The 11,566-nt window shown below is 53.7% G+C and overlaps 7 protein-coding genes across 7 annotated transcripts; 5 read left to right on the top strand and 2 right to left on the bottom strand.

Annotated features, from left to right (window-relative positions):
* Positions 1 to 186: 186 nt before the first annotated feature.
* On the top strand, positions 187 to 2,854 carry TERG_08565 (uncharacterized protein). The gene is made up of 2 exons (XM_047748975.1): positions 187 to 1,752; positions 1,844 to 2,854. Exons 1-2 carry the CDS (start codon positions 703 to 705, stop codon positions 2,519 to 2,521), a joined length of 1,728 nt encoding a protein of 575 aa, XP_047604968.1. The 5' UTR covers positions 187 to 702; the 3' UTR covers positions 2,522 to 2,854.
* A 103-nt stretch (positions 2,855 to 2,957) lies between these two features.
* Positions 2,958 to 5,166, top strand: TERG_08564 (uncharacterized protein; the record flags this gene model as incomplete). The annotated part of the gene is made up of 2 exons (XM_003230911.2): positions 2,958 to 3,955; positions 4,037 to 5,166. The coding sequence occupies exons 1-2, from the start codon at positions 3,064 to 3,066 to the stop codon at positions 5,164 to 5,166; spliced, it is 2,022 nt and encodes a 673-aa protein (XP_003230959.1). The 5' UTR covers positions 2,958 to 3,063.
* Positions 5,167 to 5,264: 98 nt separating this feature from the next.
* On the bottom strand, positions 5,265 to 5,947 carry TERG_08562 (uncharacterized protein; the record flags this gene model as incomplete). Its single annotated transcript, XM_003230910.1, has 2 exons — positions 5,265 to 5,322; positions 5,391 to 5,947. The coding sequence occupies 2 exons, from the start codon at positions 5,945 to 5,947 to the stop codon at positions 5,265 to 5,267; spliced, it is 615 nt and encodes a 204-aa protein (XP_003230958.1).
* Positions 5,948 to 6,367: 420 nt separating this feature from the next.
* TERG_08563 (uncharacterized protein) lies at positions 6,368 to 6,736 on the top strand (the record flags this gene model as incomplete). Its single annotated transcript, XM_003230909.2, has 1 exon — positions 6,368 to 6,736. One exon carries the CDS (start codon positions 6,368 to 6,370, stop codon positions 6,734 to 6,736), a length of 369 nt encoding a protein of 122 aa, XP_003230957.2.
* A 160-nt stretch (positions 6,737 to 6,896) lies between these two features.
* On the top strand, positions 6,897 to 9,008 carry TERG_08561 (uncharacterized protein; the record flags this gene model as incomplete). The annotated part of the gene is made up of 2 exons (XM_047748974.1): positions 6,897 to 7,884; positions 7,950 to 9,008. The coding sequence occupies exons 1-2, from the start codon at positions 7,360 to 7,362 to the stop codon at positions 9,006 to 9,008; spliced, it is 1,584 nt and encodes a 527-aa protein (XP_047604967.1). The 5' UTR covers positions 6,897 to 7,359.
* Positions 9,009 to 9,388: 380 nt separating this feature from the next.
* On the top strand, positions 9,389 to 9,721 carry TERG_12712 (uncharacterized protein; the record flags this gene model as incomplete). The annotated part of the gene is made up of 1 exon (XM_047751630.1): positions 9,389 to 9,721. The coding sequence occupies one exon, from the start codon at positions 9,389 to 9,391 to the stop codon at positions 9,719 to 9,721; it is 333 nt and encodes a 110-aa protein (XP_047607583.1).
* TERG_08560 (uncharacterized protein) lies at positions 9,393 to 11,550 on the bottom strand (the record flags this gene model as incomplete). Its single annotated transcript, XM_047748973.1, has 3 exons — positions 9,393 to 9,958; positions 10,031 to 10,081; positions 10,279 to 11,550. The coding sequence occupies 3 exons, from the start codon at positions 11,548 to 11,550 to the stop codon at positions 9,800 to 9,802; spliced, it is 1,482 nt and encodes a 493-aa protein (XP_047604966.1). The 3' UTR covers positions 9,393 to 9,799.
* Positions 11,551 to 11,566: the final 16 nt, after the last annotated feature.

Below are 11,566 nucleotides of genomic sequence, written 5' to 3'. Positions count from 1 at the left end.
CAGATAACCGCCTCGTTCTTCGGCAGCGGGCCCTTCTCGCCGCGATGCGTGGAGGAATCGTCCACGGGAGGCTACTTTGACCTCGTTGCAAACACGACGGCCGCCGCCGCCAACGATGCCGTGCCCTTCTTCCACCCGTCGGCATCCCGAGACAGGGAGTTCGCCTTTGGCATCCCCCCCAGCACCGGTGCGGGCCCGGGGACAGCATCAGCATCAGCATCAGCATCAGCATCAGGACCAGGACCAGGACCAGGACCAGGACCAGGAACATCAACGGGCACGGCAGCGCCCAAGCTTGTTGTCCCCTCGCGGAAGAGCACAGATAGCCTGCTCGAGCGGCGGTTCAGTGGCAGGACTGCTGCAGAGCGGGAGCCCGCTGTCAGCTCGCCGCTGATACACCAGCAACACTCGTTCACCCCAAAACTGCCGCCAAAGGGACCCTCCAAGTCGGCCTTTCATCCGCTGCTCGAGGAGCCCTCGCCCTTCGCCTCCAGTGCCTCGACGCCGCTGGTCGCCGCCTCCTCTGCCGCCGCCGGTGTCGTGGCCGGCGGCGCCAAATACGGCGGCCATCATCTTACCTCGACTCCGGCGGCTGCCCAGATCAACAGGATTCTGTCGCCGGCGGGCCAGCACAAGCCGTCGGCCATATCCCTACATAGAACACATTCGATTCCCGTCAGCCACGATCTCGGTGACGCCAAGATGGTCACGGCCGAGCGATGTCTGGAAATACTGCGCTCGTCCCAGAGCGAGACCCTCCTGCTCGACGTGCGGCCCTTGCTGCAGTTCACAAAGGCCCATATCAAGGGCTCTCTCAATCTCTGCATACCCACAACCCTCCTTAAACGGCCCTCGTTCAACCTGCAGAAAGTCGAGGAGACCTTTGGCACCGGACAGGACAAGTCCAATTTCAACCGGTGGCGGTCAAGCACCCGCATCATAGTCTACGATTCCTCCACCAGCCTGCCAAAGGACGCGGCCTTGCTGGTCAGCTTGCTCCAGAAGTTCACCAGAGAAGGCTGGAAGGGCGAGTCTCTCGTCCTCACTGGCGGCTTTAGCCGCTTCTCAACTCAGTTCCCCGACTGGATCGAGAGCTCTCTACCGCCGGCGTCCTCATCATCATCATCAGCTGCCGCCGCCGCGGCCGCCGCGTGCACCTCTCCTAACTCATCTTCTTCCTCCACGGCTCCGGGCCGTGCTAAGAATAATCTATCTATCAGTCTTACCCTCCCGACAGCCCCATCAATCGCCGGTGGTTGCGTCATGCCCACTCCTTCGTCAAACCCCGTCAATCCCTTCTTCTCCAACATCCGCCAGAACGTTGACCTTATCGGTGGCGTTGGCCAGCTTCCCGTCACCCTCCCCGCTGCAATGGACGAGGCCACCAGACGCTCCTTGCCAGCCTGGCTCTCGCGCATTGCCAATGCTGAAGATGCCGGAAAGACAGCTGCTGTCCGGTTCCTCAACATCGAAAAGGGTGAACAGAGCCGTATGCAGCAGGCCCTTTCTGCTCCTGGGACATCCACCAACATCGAGGGACAAACTCCCGGCAAGCGTCCTTATAGAATTGCCGGCATCGAAAAGGGGTCCAAAAACAGATACAACAACATTTATCCTTACGACCACTGCCGTGTCAAGTTATTAGACACCACCGAGAGCAGCTGTGACTACATTAATGCCAGCTTTATCCGATCTTCGCGCTCCCACAAACGCTACATAGCCACCCAGGCCCCTATGCCTGCTACATTCAACGTACACATCCCTCTCCTCCTCCTTCTTCTCCTTCTTCTTTTTCTCCATATGCTTTCTTTGTAGCCCTCCATTTTACTAACGGTCTGTTTAGGACTTTTGGCGGGTGGTATGGGAACAGGATGTACGGCTTATCGTCATGCTAACAGCCGAGACGGATGGAGCGCAGGTCAAATGCCACCCATACTGGAGGTCTGCCGACTATGGCAATCTACGTGTCCAGCTCGTCAGCGAAGGCGCCATCCCCCTTGACCGGCGACAATGCGAGCCATCAGAGACCGGTTACTTCATTATCCGCCACTTCAGCATGACCAACTCCAAGGAGCCCTTCGAACCCCCGAGAGAGATCACCCAGATCCAGTATTCGGACTGGCCCGATTTCGGCACTCCAGCAAAACCATACCATCTCTTACGCCTGATCGAGGAATGTGACGCTGTCGTGAGCGGGTCGACCGGCCGCTCCTCTCCGAATCATCAGGACAATCCAGACCCAGCAGGTCAACGCAGGGTGATTGTTCACTGCAGTGCGGGCTGTGGTAGGACAGGAACCTTCTGTACCGTTGACAGCGTGATAGACATGCTCAAGCGTCAGAGGAAGGCGTCCCAGAGCTCCGATAGGACGGAGCCAAGCTGGGTATACGAGGACACAACCGACCTTGTGGCCTCGACAGTCGAAGATTTTCGATCCCAGAGGTTAAGCATGGTCCAGAGTTTACGCCAGTTTGTCCTCTGCTACGAGTCCATCCTAGAATGGTGGGCAACTCATACCTGAAAAAGGAAAAGACACGAGCGAGAAATACGAGGTGTTTCCTCTACTCCTTTCGGGTCCCCCATATTGACTACTGGGGGATTCTCTGTATCGAATACTTTTGCCTCTGCGGTGATTGTTCTAACGTATTTCAGAAAATTGGAGGTTACATAAACTGGTGTTGGAGTTGTAGACCGGCGTGCTTTGCGTTCTCACTTGCGTTCTATATATACTTATCACGTTCTTCGTACAAAATATATCCTTAGCCGCGAGTTTTGCTAGATCATAAAATCGATAAAAATCGATAGAAAACGATGCTGTTGCTGCCTAACAGAGCCTCAACCTTAAAAGAACAACGCCAAGCGATAAAACTACTCAGCCCGCATCGACTATTAAAACAACAACGACAACAACAACAACAACAACAACAACAACAACAACAACAACAACAACAACAACAGCTCCAGACGCTGACTTCGTTCATCATCGTCGTTATTCTTACTATTTATCTCATTCCTATATCGCGTCCCGCTGGGGCCTGGAGCTCTGTAACCCTGCTAGCCACGATGGCAAAGATCAATAGCCTGCTAGATCTGCCGGTGGAACTCCTCCAGCTGGTGCTCAAGTGCTGCTCGACACCCAGCTTCCTCCAGCTTATCCGTACTTGCTCGACGCTCTCTACAATTGCTAAGACATGTCGCGAGGTCCTGCGCCATCAGCTGCTGAAGCTGCCTGGCCCGTTGGAAGCCGGGGATGATGGCATCCCTTTGGAAGGGCTGTCAACTGCACAGCTATACCAGGAGCTCATGTCGAGGGCAGATACTCATTTATACGGGGCCAATTTCCACTCTGATACCACACTATACACGATGGAAGAGGGCGTGATAGATACCAAGGCTTCTTCCTTCTTTTCAACCCCCCATGAGGAGCCGCAACACTTCGCCCATCCATCACTCGCTTTGGTTCCAAGGGGCAGTGCATCCGTATACCTGTATCTGATGGGTCACCCAAGCCTACGCCCGGAGGAAACAATGTTATGCGCAGGCAAGCTAGAGTGCCCGAGTGACATCCCTGGTGAGATTGAGATACTACGCGTTGTCAACAGCCGTTCATACCCAAACATCATATCAGTGCTCCAGCGCTACAACCCTCGGGCGAACCCAGCAGACTCGCCCTCTATGCACCCGTTTGTGGAGGAGACAATGATGCCGTATTACTCTGCTCGCATCCGATTGGTTCACTATTCCATCGACTCCCCCAAAGGCGGATGGAGGCCGACGGTGTTTACTGTGTTCCCCACTGAGCTGGAAGAAATATACACCCCTCTCGCAATTGATGTCGTCGACCAGGAGTGTGTTGTGGTATCGTGGCAGCACAAGGAGTCACCACGGGTCACCAAAGTTTGTCTGCACAAATACGATGAGTCTGACGTTGTGGTTCGAAAGGGCGGCTGTTCATGTAGGTTTGGCTCTTCAGATTAGTGCCCCTAAACCCTCTAAATGTCCTTGATAGGCTGACGGGATTGGCTCTTCACTATAGACGTGGAATACAACACGACTACATTGGTAGATGGTGATGAAATAGCACGCCGACGGCACTTCTCGGATTCAGCCATGCATCTGCCTGATCCAATTGTGCAAGTTCGCTTTAATGACCGCCACCAGCAGGTCATATACTGGCATTCGTCGTCCATAATATACGACCAATTCCAACGCATTCTTAGCTCTTCAGATACTTCTAGCTCAGGATCTGCACATCGGGGCCGTCTTCTCGACAACATCTGCTATGCTAGAAGACCCGAATACGACGGAACGTCGCCCCCTATATCTTCACGATTTCAGGTAGGGATCCCCTTTTATGGGTACCACATAAGGAACTTCGCAAACGGAGTTTGTGACTGGTACTATGCATCAGTCGGTTTTACACGCCTGCCTCCGAATGGCCGGGTAGGTGCGTATATCCTCCGGTCAACAGCGCAGTGCAGATCGGACCGATGTGCCCATATTCTTAACCTGGACCGTGGTAGGCGTATTGAACGCTGGGTAACGGTTGCTAAGCTCTGGGGATTTAAACCCAACGAATCCAACCTGACGGGGCTCATAGCTTCCTCGCCCAGGGGTACTCGGCTTGCGATTGCAAACTGGAAGACCTTGTACGTCTGGCCGCTCGAGCCGTACCATGTGCTTATGCGAAACAAGGAGGCATACTATCCCCCTTCCATGTATTACCCTGGAGACCCCGGCGCGTGTGCAAGAGCAAGTACTGTTCCTCGATCTAGCGGGGAGGAGGACTACGAAAAGACAGAAGACGGGTGGAAGGACGTTGTTGAACTGAAGCCCATAATACTTAACTTGGACGCTGTTTGTTTTGGACTAAAGTTTACCAATGGCGAGAACGAACTCACCCTGCTGACTGACAAGGGCCTGATGTTTTGGCAACTTGGTTCGAATAGATCTGCCCTGAGGCTAAAGGGAGTGATAAAGGCGGAGGAAGATGTTGTGGCAGATGAACTAAGCAAAAGACCTTTGTCCTACGGCAATGTTGTTGGCGATGAGACTGAGGCGGAGGATGAGGACGAGGATGAAGATGAGGACATGCATGATGATGATATGGAAGCCGAAGACGAGGATGAAGATGATGACGGGGAAGAGATGGATTTGGATGCGTAGATCAGGTCATAACATTTTGTGTATACGCTCATACTATATACTTTGATGACAACGCCGATTTTCATATTATACACTGTCAAACTGGCCAACGAGTAGAATCAAGACCCGCCGCCTCCCACAGCTAGCAGAAAGACAATCGGCAGAAGCCACCAGTACCTGCTGAACAGTTAGCAATCAACCATCTTTTTCCTGGTATGTATCAGGACAAGGAGGGGCGATCTCACTTTTGGAGCAGCGAGTTCATCAAGGGAACCTCCGCCTGCTCGTCATCTGCATCGTCTGCTCTTCTTGCAATGGGCTTGTTCAGCTGCGGGACAGCAGCAGGTCGGGAGCGGATAAGCTGCACCTTCATCTGCAACGGCTTCCCGGCCTGGTTCAGATGGCTGCCTGCGCCGCCCGTGGATGTCGACGGCGACGAAGGTGAAACTCCAACATGATATACACGGTCCTCGGGATCCAGGTAGAGGGAGAAAGTGGGCGGGGGAGAGCTGCTCGAGGGAGACGACTGGAGGAGGGCGCGGGAGGCTAGGACGCCGGCCCAGGTGCTCGACTGGGGCGATGTGCCGATGCGGACCAGATCACCGGCTGCGTCAGGGCCAGAGGGCTCGGGAGGAGAGTAGGAGATGACCTTGGACCGCAGCGTAGCCGGATCGTAGCTTATCTGCGCGAGCTCGACTGGTTTCGAGGATGCCGTGACCGGTTGGTAGAAGAGCTCTGCCTGCAGCATGGCCGCAGCAGAGGCCACGCTGGTCGCGGCGAGCAGGACAGACAGCAGCCTCATTGTCTCTGCTCGTGTTTTCCTCCGCTTCCTTTGCCTCTCTTTGTCTTCTTCTTCGTCTTCGTCTTTAGCCTCGTTTTCCCCGTCTTTTGTTGACGTTGAAATCGATGAAGAGAGTTGGTGATATCACGTGATCCTACAGCTACGCACCTTTTTTCAACGTCAGCAAAAAAACGACGACGACGACGACAAAGAAGAACAAGAAGAAGCAATGGACGGAGGACGAAGATCGAGCTGAAACTTGCTGGCGGGAGGAGGATCGACAGTGCTGGGAGTACCAATGGCACAGGAACAAGTCGAGCGTTGCCTCGCTGTCGCCCTCTTCCCCTCTTCTCTGTGGACCGGCGATGGAGTCGACGGAGAGACGGCAGGACGACAACAAAGCAAAAGACGAACGACCGGCCGATGCACGATGAGCAGACGATGGACAGGAAGGACGATGCGTACGCAGTGGAGAACGAGGGCGCGGGATGGCGAGGATCGCTGCAGGCCAGATCCTGGCGTTGGCTGTGGGCTGGTGGGTTCAGCGTTGAGCCGGTACTTGTAGTAGCAGCAGTGGGGGGGGGTTTCTGTCTACTTTACCAGGCAGCTCTACCGCAGCTCACCTCGACTGGCCGTGCGGACGACAGTTATATAAAAGACATCAGGCCCGAGAAATCAGTTAGGGAGACTGGAAAAGGAGAGGCGAAAAAGGAGAGGTCGGAACAGCCCAATATTCGAGAAGATAGACAAGGTCCCATATCAACCCCCAAGCTTTCACGCAAAAACGGCTCAAATAATCCGGCTAACTAACAGCAGCTCCAGCTTCGTCGCGCTCGCCGGATTCAAGGCTGCATTCTTTGTCTGCGAAACAGGAATTGCCTCCTTTTTCTGGCCTGTATTACGACCCAAATAGCGCCCTTTCCAGCCCTACCGGCGAGAGTCCCCTCTGCGAAGCCGCCGGCCGGCCCGCCAGGAACACACACCCACTTCCACGCACCTCTCTCGTAGGACATCCAAGGCAAACGGCGTGGGGAGGAGGAGTCTGCGCCAGAGAAACCAGAGTTGCTGCGTATTTATACCTGCGCCTACACCCTTCACCATGAGCTCCTTTCAACCGTCCCAGCAGGTCTCGAGACAGGCCACCATGGATCCCAGGAACGAGATCAACCCGTTGATGGATCACTTCATCGGCGTCGATGTTGGCACCGGCAGTGCCAGAGCTTGCATCATCAACGATAAAGGCGATATCGTTGGGCTGGCATCCGAAAACATCGGTCTCTGGCAGCCCCAGCAGGGCTACTATGTAAGGAGTCTCTCTTGCCCCTTGTCGTCTTATGTTCTGCCATCATACCTATACCTTGTATCCTTGAGACTGACGACTAGATGTGGATAACTAGGAGCAATCGACTGCCGATATCTGGAGATGCATCTGCATGTGTGTCCAGCGAGTTATCAGCCAGCACAACATCAACCCACTCTCCATCAAAGGCATCGGGTTTGACGCGACCTGCTCACTAGCTGTCTTCGCTCACGATACCGGCGAACCCATCTCTGTCACTGGACCCAACTTCGATACCGAACGCAACGTTATCCTCTGGCTCGATCATCGCCCCGTGGACGAGACCGAAAAGATCAATGCTACCGGCCACAACTTGCTCCGATATGTCGGAGGCAAGATGTCCATCGAGATGGAGATCCCAAAGGCCCTCTGGCTCAAAAACAACATGCCAAAGGAGCTGTTTGATAGATGCAAGTTCTATGACCTAGCAGACGCACTCACTCACCTGGCCACTGGCAACGAAAAGAGAAGCTTCTGCAGCGTAGTCTGCAAACAGGGATATGTCCCTGTCGGCGTTGATGGAAGCATCAAGGGATGGCAACCCGACTTTTTAAACGCAATTGGCTTGGAGGACCTTGCTGCCGATAACTTCAAGAGGATGGGTGGCGTCAACGGAGAGGTATGACTGAACTCACCAAGCATAGTATTTCTACCGAACATGAGTGACTAACGCAGGGGTGACAGAACGGAGAATATCTGAGCGCTGGTGAGCTGGTTGGTGGACTTTGTGAATCCGCTGCCGCTGAACTTGGCCTTCCTGCTGGCATTGCAGTCGGTAGCGGTGTGATTGATGCGTACGCAGGGTGGATCGGGACTGTTGGTGCCAAAGTCGACTTGGACTCTGATCTGTTGAGCTCTGATGCTGCTAACAACGACAGAACCCAGGCTTTCACTCGCTTGGCTGCAGTGGCTGGTACCTCCACTTGCCATTTAGCCATGTCCCCTAATCCGGTCTTCGTTCCTGGTGTCTGGGGTCCCTACCGTGATACCATAATGCCGGGTTTCTGGATGGCAGAAGGCGGGCAGTCGGCCACTGGCGAGCTGCTTAAACACGTTATCGAAACCCACCCGGCATTCAATGAAGCTCTCTCGGTCGCGGAGTCCTACAACTCTAACATCTACGATTACCTGAATGAACGTCTAAGAGAGATGGCAGCCGAATCCAAGGCTCCCTCCATATCCTACCTTGGCCGTCACTTCTTCCTCTACGGTGACCTGTTTGGAAATAGGTCCCCAATTGCCGACCCACAAATGTCCGGTGCGGTCATTGGCCTGTCCAGCGATAAATCTGTCAATGGACTGTGCCTATACTATTATGGCACTCTGGAATCTATTGCACTGCAGACACGCCAGATCGTGGAGACAATGAACAAGGCTGGCCACAATATTACCTCGATATTTATGTCTGGCTCTCAATGCCAGAACGATATCCTGATGGGACTAATAGCATCGGCCTGCTCGATGCCCGTCTTTGTCCCTCGCTACGTCCACGCTGCAGTCTGCCATGGTGCCGCCATGCTCGGAGCCAAAGCCGCCAGCGCTGACAAGGATGGGAAGACTGAAGGCCTATGGGATATAATGGACCGAATGAGCAAACCCGGCAAGGCAGTTTACCCGACCAAAGATGAGCACGAAAAGAAGCTGCTCGAGGTGAAGTACAAGGTTTTCCTGGAGCAATGTTACAAGCAGCAAGAATACAGGTCAGATGTAGACAAGGCCGTTGTGGGATGGCATTCTTCTTAGAAGGCGCAAAAATGCTAATATGTCTAACCTGCCGTATTCATGGTAGACGGGATCATTTCCTTTACCTTTCTACTGCTTGAGTATTATTATAGGCAGCAGTATAATGAAAATGAGATTTACCCCAAGTCAATTGTATAAGCCGCCATGGAGCCGTCTCAGTAAAATATCATTCAAGAGGCGGGAATTTGTGAAAATGCACATTATCGTTAATTGAAGAGAACGCGATAGAAATCCAAATGACGCTAGGAACTACTATCACAGGCCGGCCAGAACGCCATAAAATAAAATAACAATTCCCTTCATTCCGTTCCCCTAGAAGCCTTTTCGCCTGTATGCGCCGCAGACGGATGCACACTTGTCATTGAAAATGCCCCAATGCAATGCGAAATAGAATCTCGACCCAGCAGCCAAATCGGGGAGATAAAGAGGACATGGAAGAAGCAGGAACGGTGGAAATAAGAGTGGAGAGAGAGGGCATGGAGCAAACAGATACAGAATACTCCGTACACCGAGCCTTAAAATTTGATGCGCAGATGGGATATGTAAAAGACGTGGCCAACAAGATAGGAATTGGTCAAGAGTGGAGAGAAGCTAAAGTCCAAGATACGGACTCTGTTCAAAAGGTTATGATGAAGACAGGATTCAAAATGGATGAGGCACTCGAGCTTGAATCGGTCAAACCTCATCGGGCTAACACCCTACAGGTTCGATGACATACGATAGTTAGTGAAGCTCGCGTATCATTCGGCGTGGAGTAGTAGTATTGCACCAATCGCACTGTGAGAAGTATGTTAATACCATGTAGCTCTCTCTCTCTCTATGCTTTTGACGGCGGTCATTATCATTGGCTTAATTACCTTAGTGGGCGAGCAACCATCGTTATGGTCGATACAGTATTCTCCTCCGCAGGCAACGCATGAACGGAGTACCTCAATCATACAAGACAGGCACTGGTAAAGATACAGCCCTATTAGCACTGGAATATTCATGAGAGAAACCCGAGCAGGAGAAGGCAGACTTACAGTAGGTCCGCATTCCCAACAGTCCCTGCGCATGAATGGTCGATTCTGATACTTGAGCCAAGGTTAGTAAGATTAGATCTGGAGATCAATTGACAGTTAAACGAAAAGGCTGAGCCAAGAAGGTCGAAGATTCTTGGGCGAAATAAAGGCAGGTCTCAGAGGATACACAGCAGCTGTGGGCTTCTGTAGATCAGGCGGCTTTCAAATGATAAACAAGGAGGGAAAAAAGAAAACCGTAGATAAAATACCTTTACTGATAAAGTTGAGTCGCCTGCTGTCTCCAGCCCAAGTTTTTGTACTTTTGGTGGCCACGGCTTGGTTGTATCAGGCAAACATGCAGCACACATCCATCGGTTGCACCTGTGACATCGCCGGCCTCTTAGGCACTCTTCACACTGGGCGATTAACACTGGGGATTCATCTAGGCGGAGAGTGGGAGCCTTGGCGACGGCGGTCTTGTAAGAGTGCAAGGGCGGCGGTGTCAGCAGCGGAAAATGCTGCTCGGGGGACTGCTGCCATACCAGGGGCCCCTCAGGAGAGGTGCGGCACCCATCGCAGCCCGCCGGTCCTAGCGAGACAGTCGCAATGGCAGGAGGCAAAAGGGGGCCAGAGACAGCAGTGATAACCGAGAGAGTATTATCGCCTTGAGGGTGCTGAAATTGGCTGTTGATAGCCTGGTGGTATTGTTGGTGACTCTCATTATTGGTGTACATGATATACAGATTTGGATCGTGTCTGGCGCCCCTACACAGGGGAGCGTCAAAGGATATTACTCCTTGGCAGAGCTGCAGCGTATGCGCCCATCCATTCTGCACCGAGGGCAGTTTCAGGACTTGGCCTGGCTCGCGGTACCACTCGCTGCCCAGAGATAGGCAGCCTGGGCGGTTTGCGAGCACCCCTGATCGATCAACGGGCTCCTCCGCCTGCACGACAGTCGAGCCCAGATCAGAGCGATGTAAGGTGCGGTGATGACGCTGGCGGTGCCGGCGATGGTTTGACGAGTCTCGGTGGCCAAGCGTCGACGTGTTGCAGCCTGGCAGCCTCCTGTCGTCTGATGGGCTGGCGCTGCTGGCAGGAGTCGCAGGAGTTGCCGGAGTCGCAACAGCGATGGGCTTGGGAGAGAAATAGTAGATTCCCTTTACGCTTGGCGACCCCTTGGCGCGGTCGGGCCGTACCGCGTATTCAATGACCTGCCGGAGCTTGTGCTCGTCGAGATGGAGGCATCCCCGGATCGAGAGAAGGGAGACGCGGAAGCGGTCGGTCAAGAGGATGTCTGAGACCAGCTCGGCCGTGACTGGGAGGCCGTCGAGAATCAGCGTCCGGACGTCTTGGAGGACCGACCGTCGGCCCAGGTCGTCGAATATGGTCCGCAGGGGTGCTGAGTAGAGCTGTTCCTCCGCCATGGGCTGATCCGTTATACGAGCAGCACTCAAGTTGCCGTGGATGGCAGGCATCCACGAGAGCTGGGCGCCCTTGCAATTGGTGAGATCCAGATACCGGAACACATACGGAGTGTCCATGATAACGGCACGCAAT

This window comes from Trichophyton rubrum (assembly GCF_000151425.1).
Source record: "Trichophyton rubrum CBS 118892 genomic scaffold supercont2.16, whole genome shotgun sequence".
NCBI lineage: Eukaryota > Fungi > Ascomycota > Eurotiomycetes > Onygenales > Arthrodermataceae > Trichophyton > Trichophyton rubrum.
Note: the sequence above shows the minus strand (reverse complement) of the source record. Positions and strands in the feature narration are given on the sequence as shown.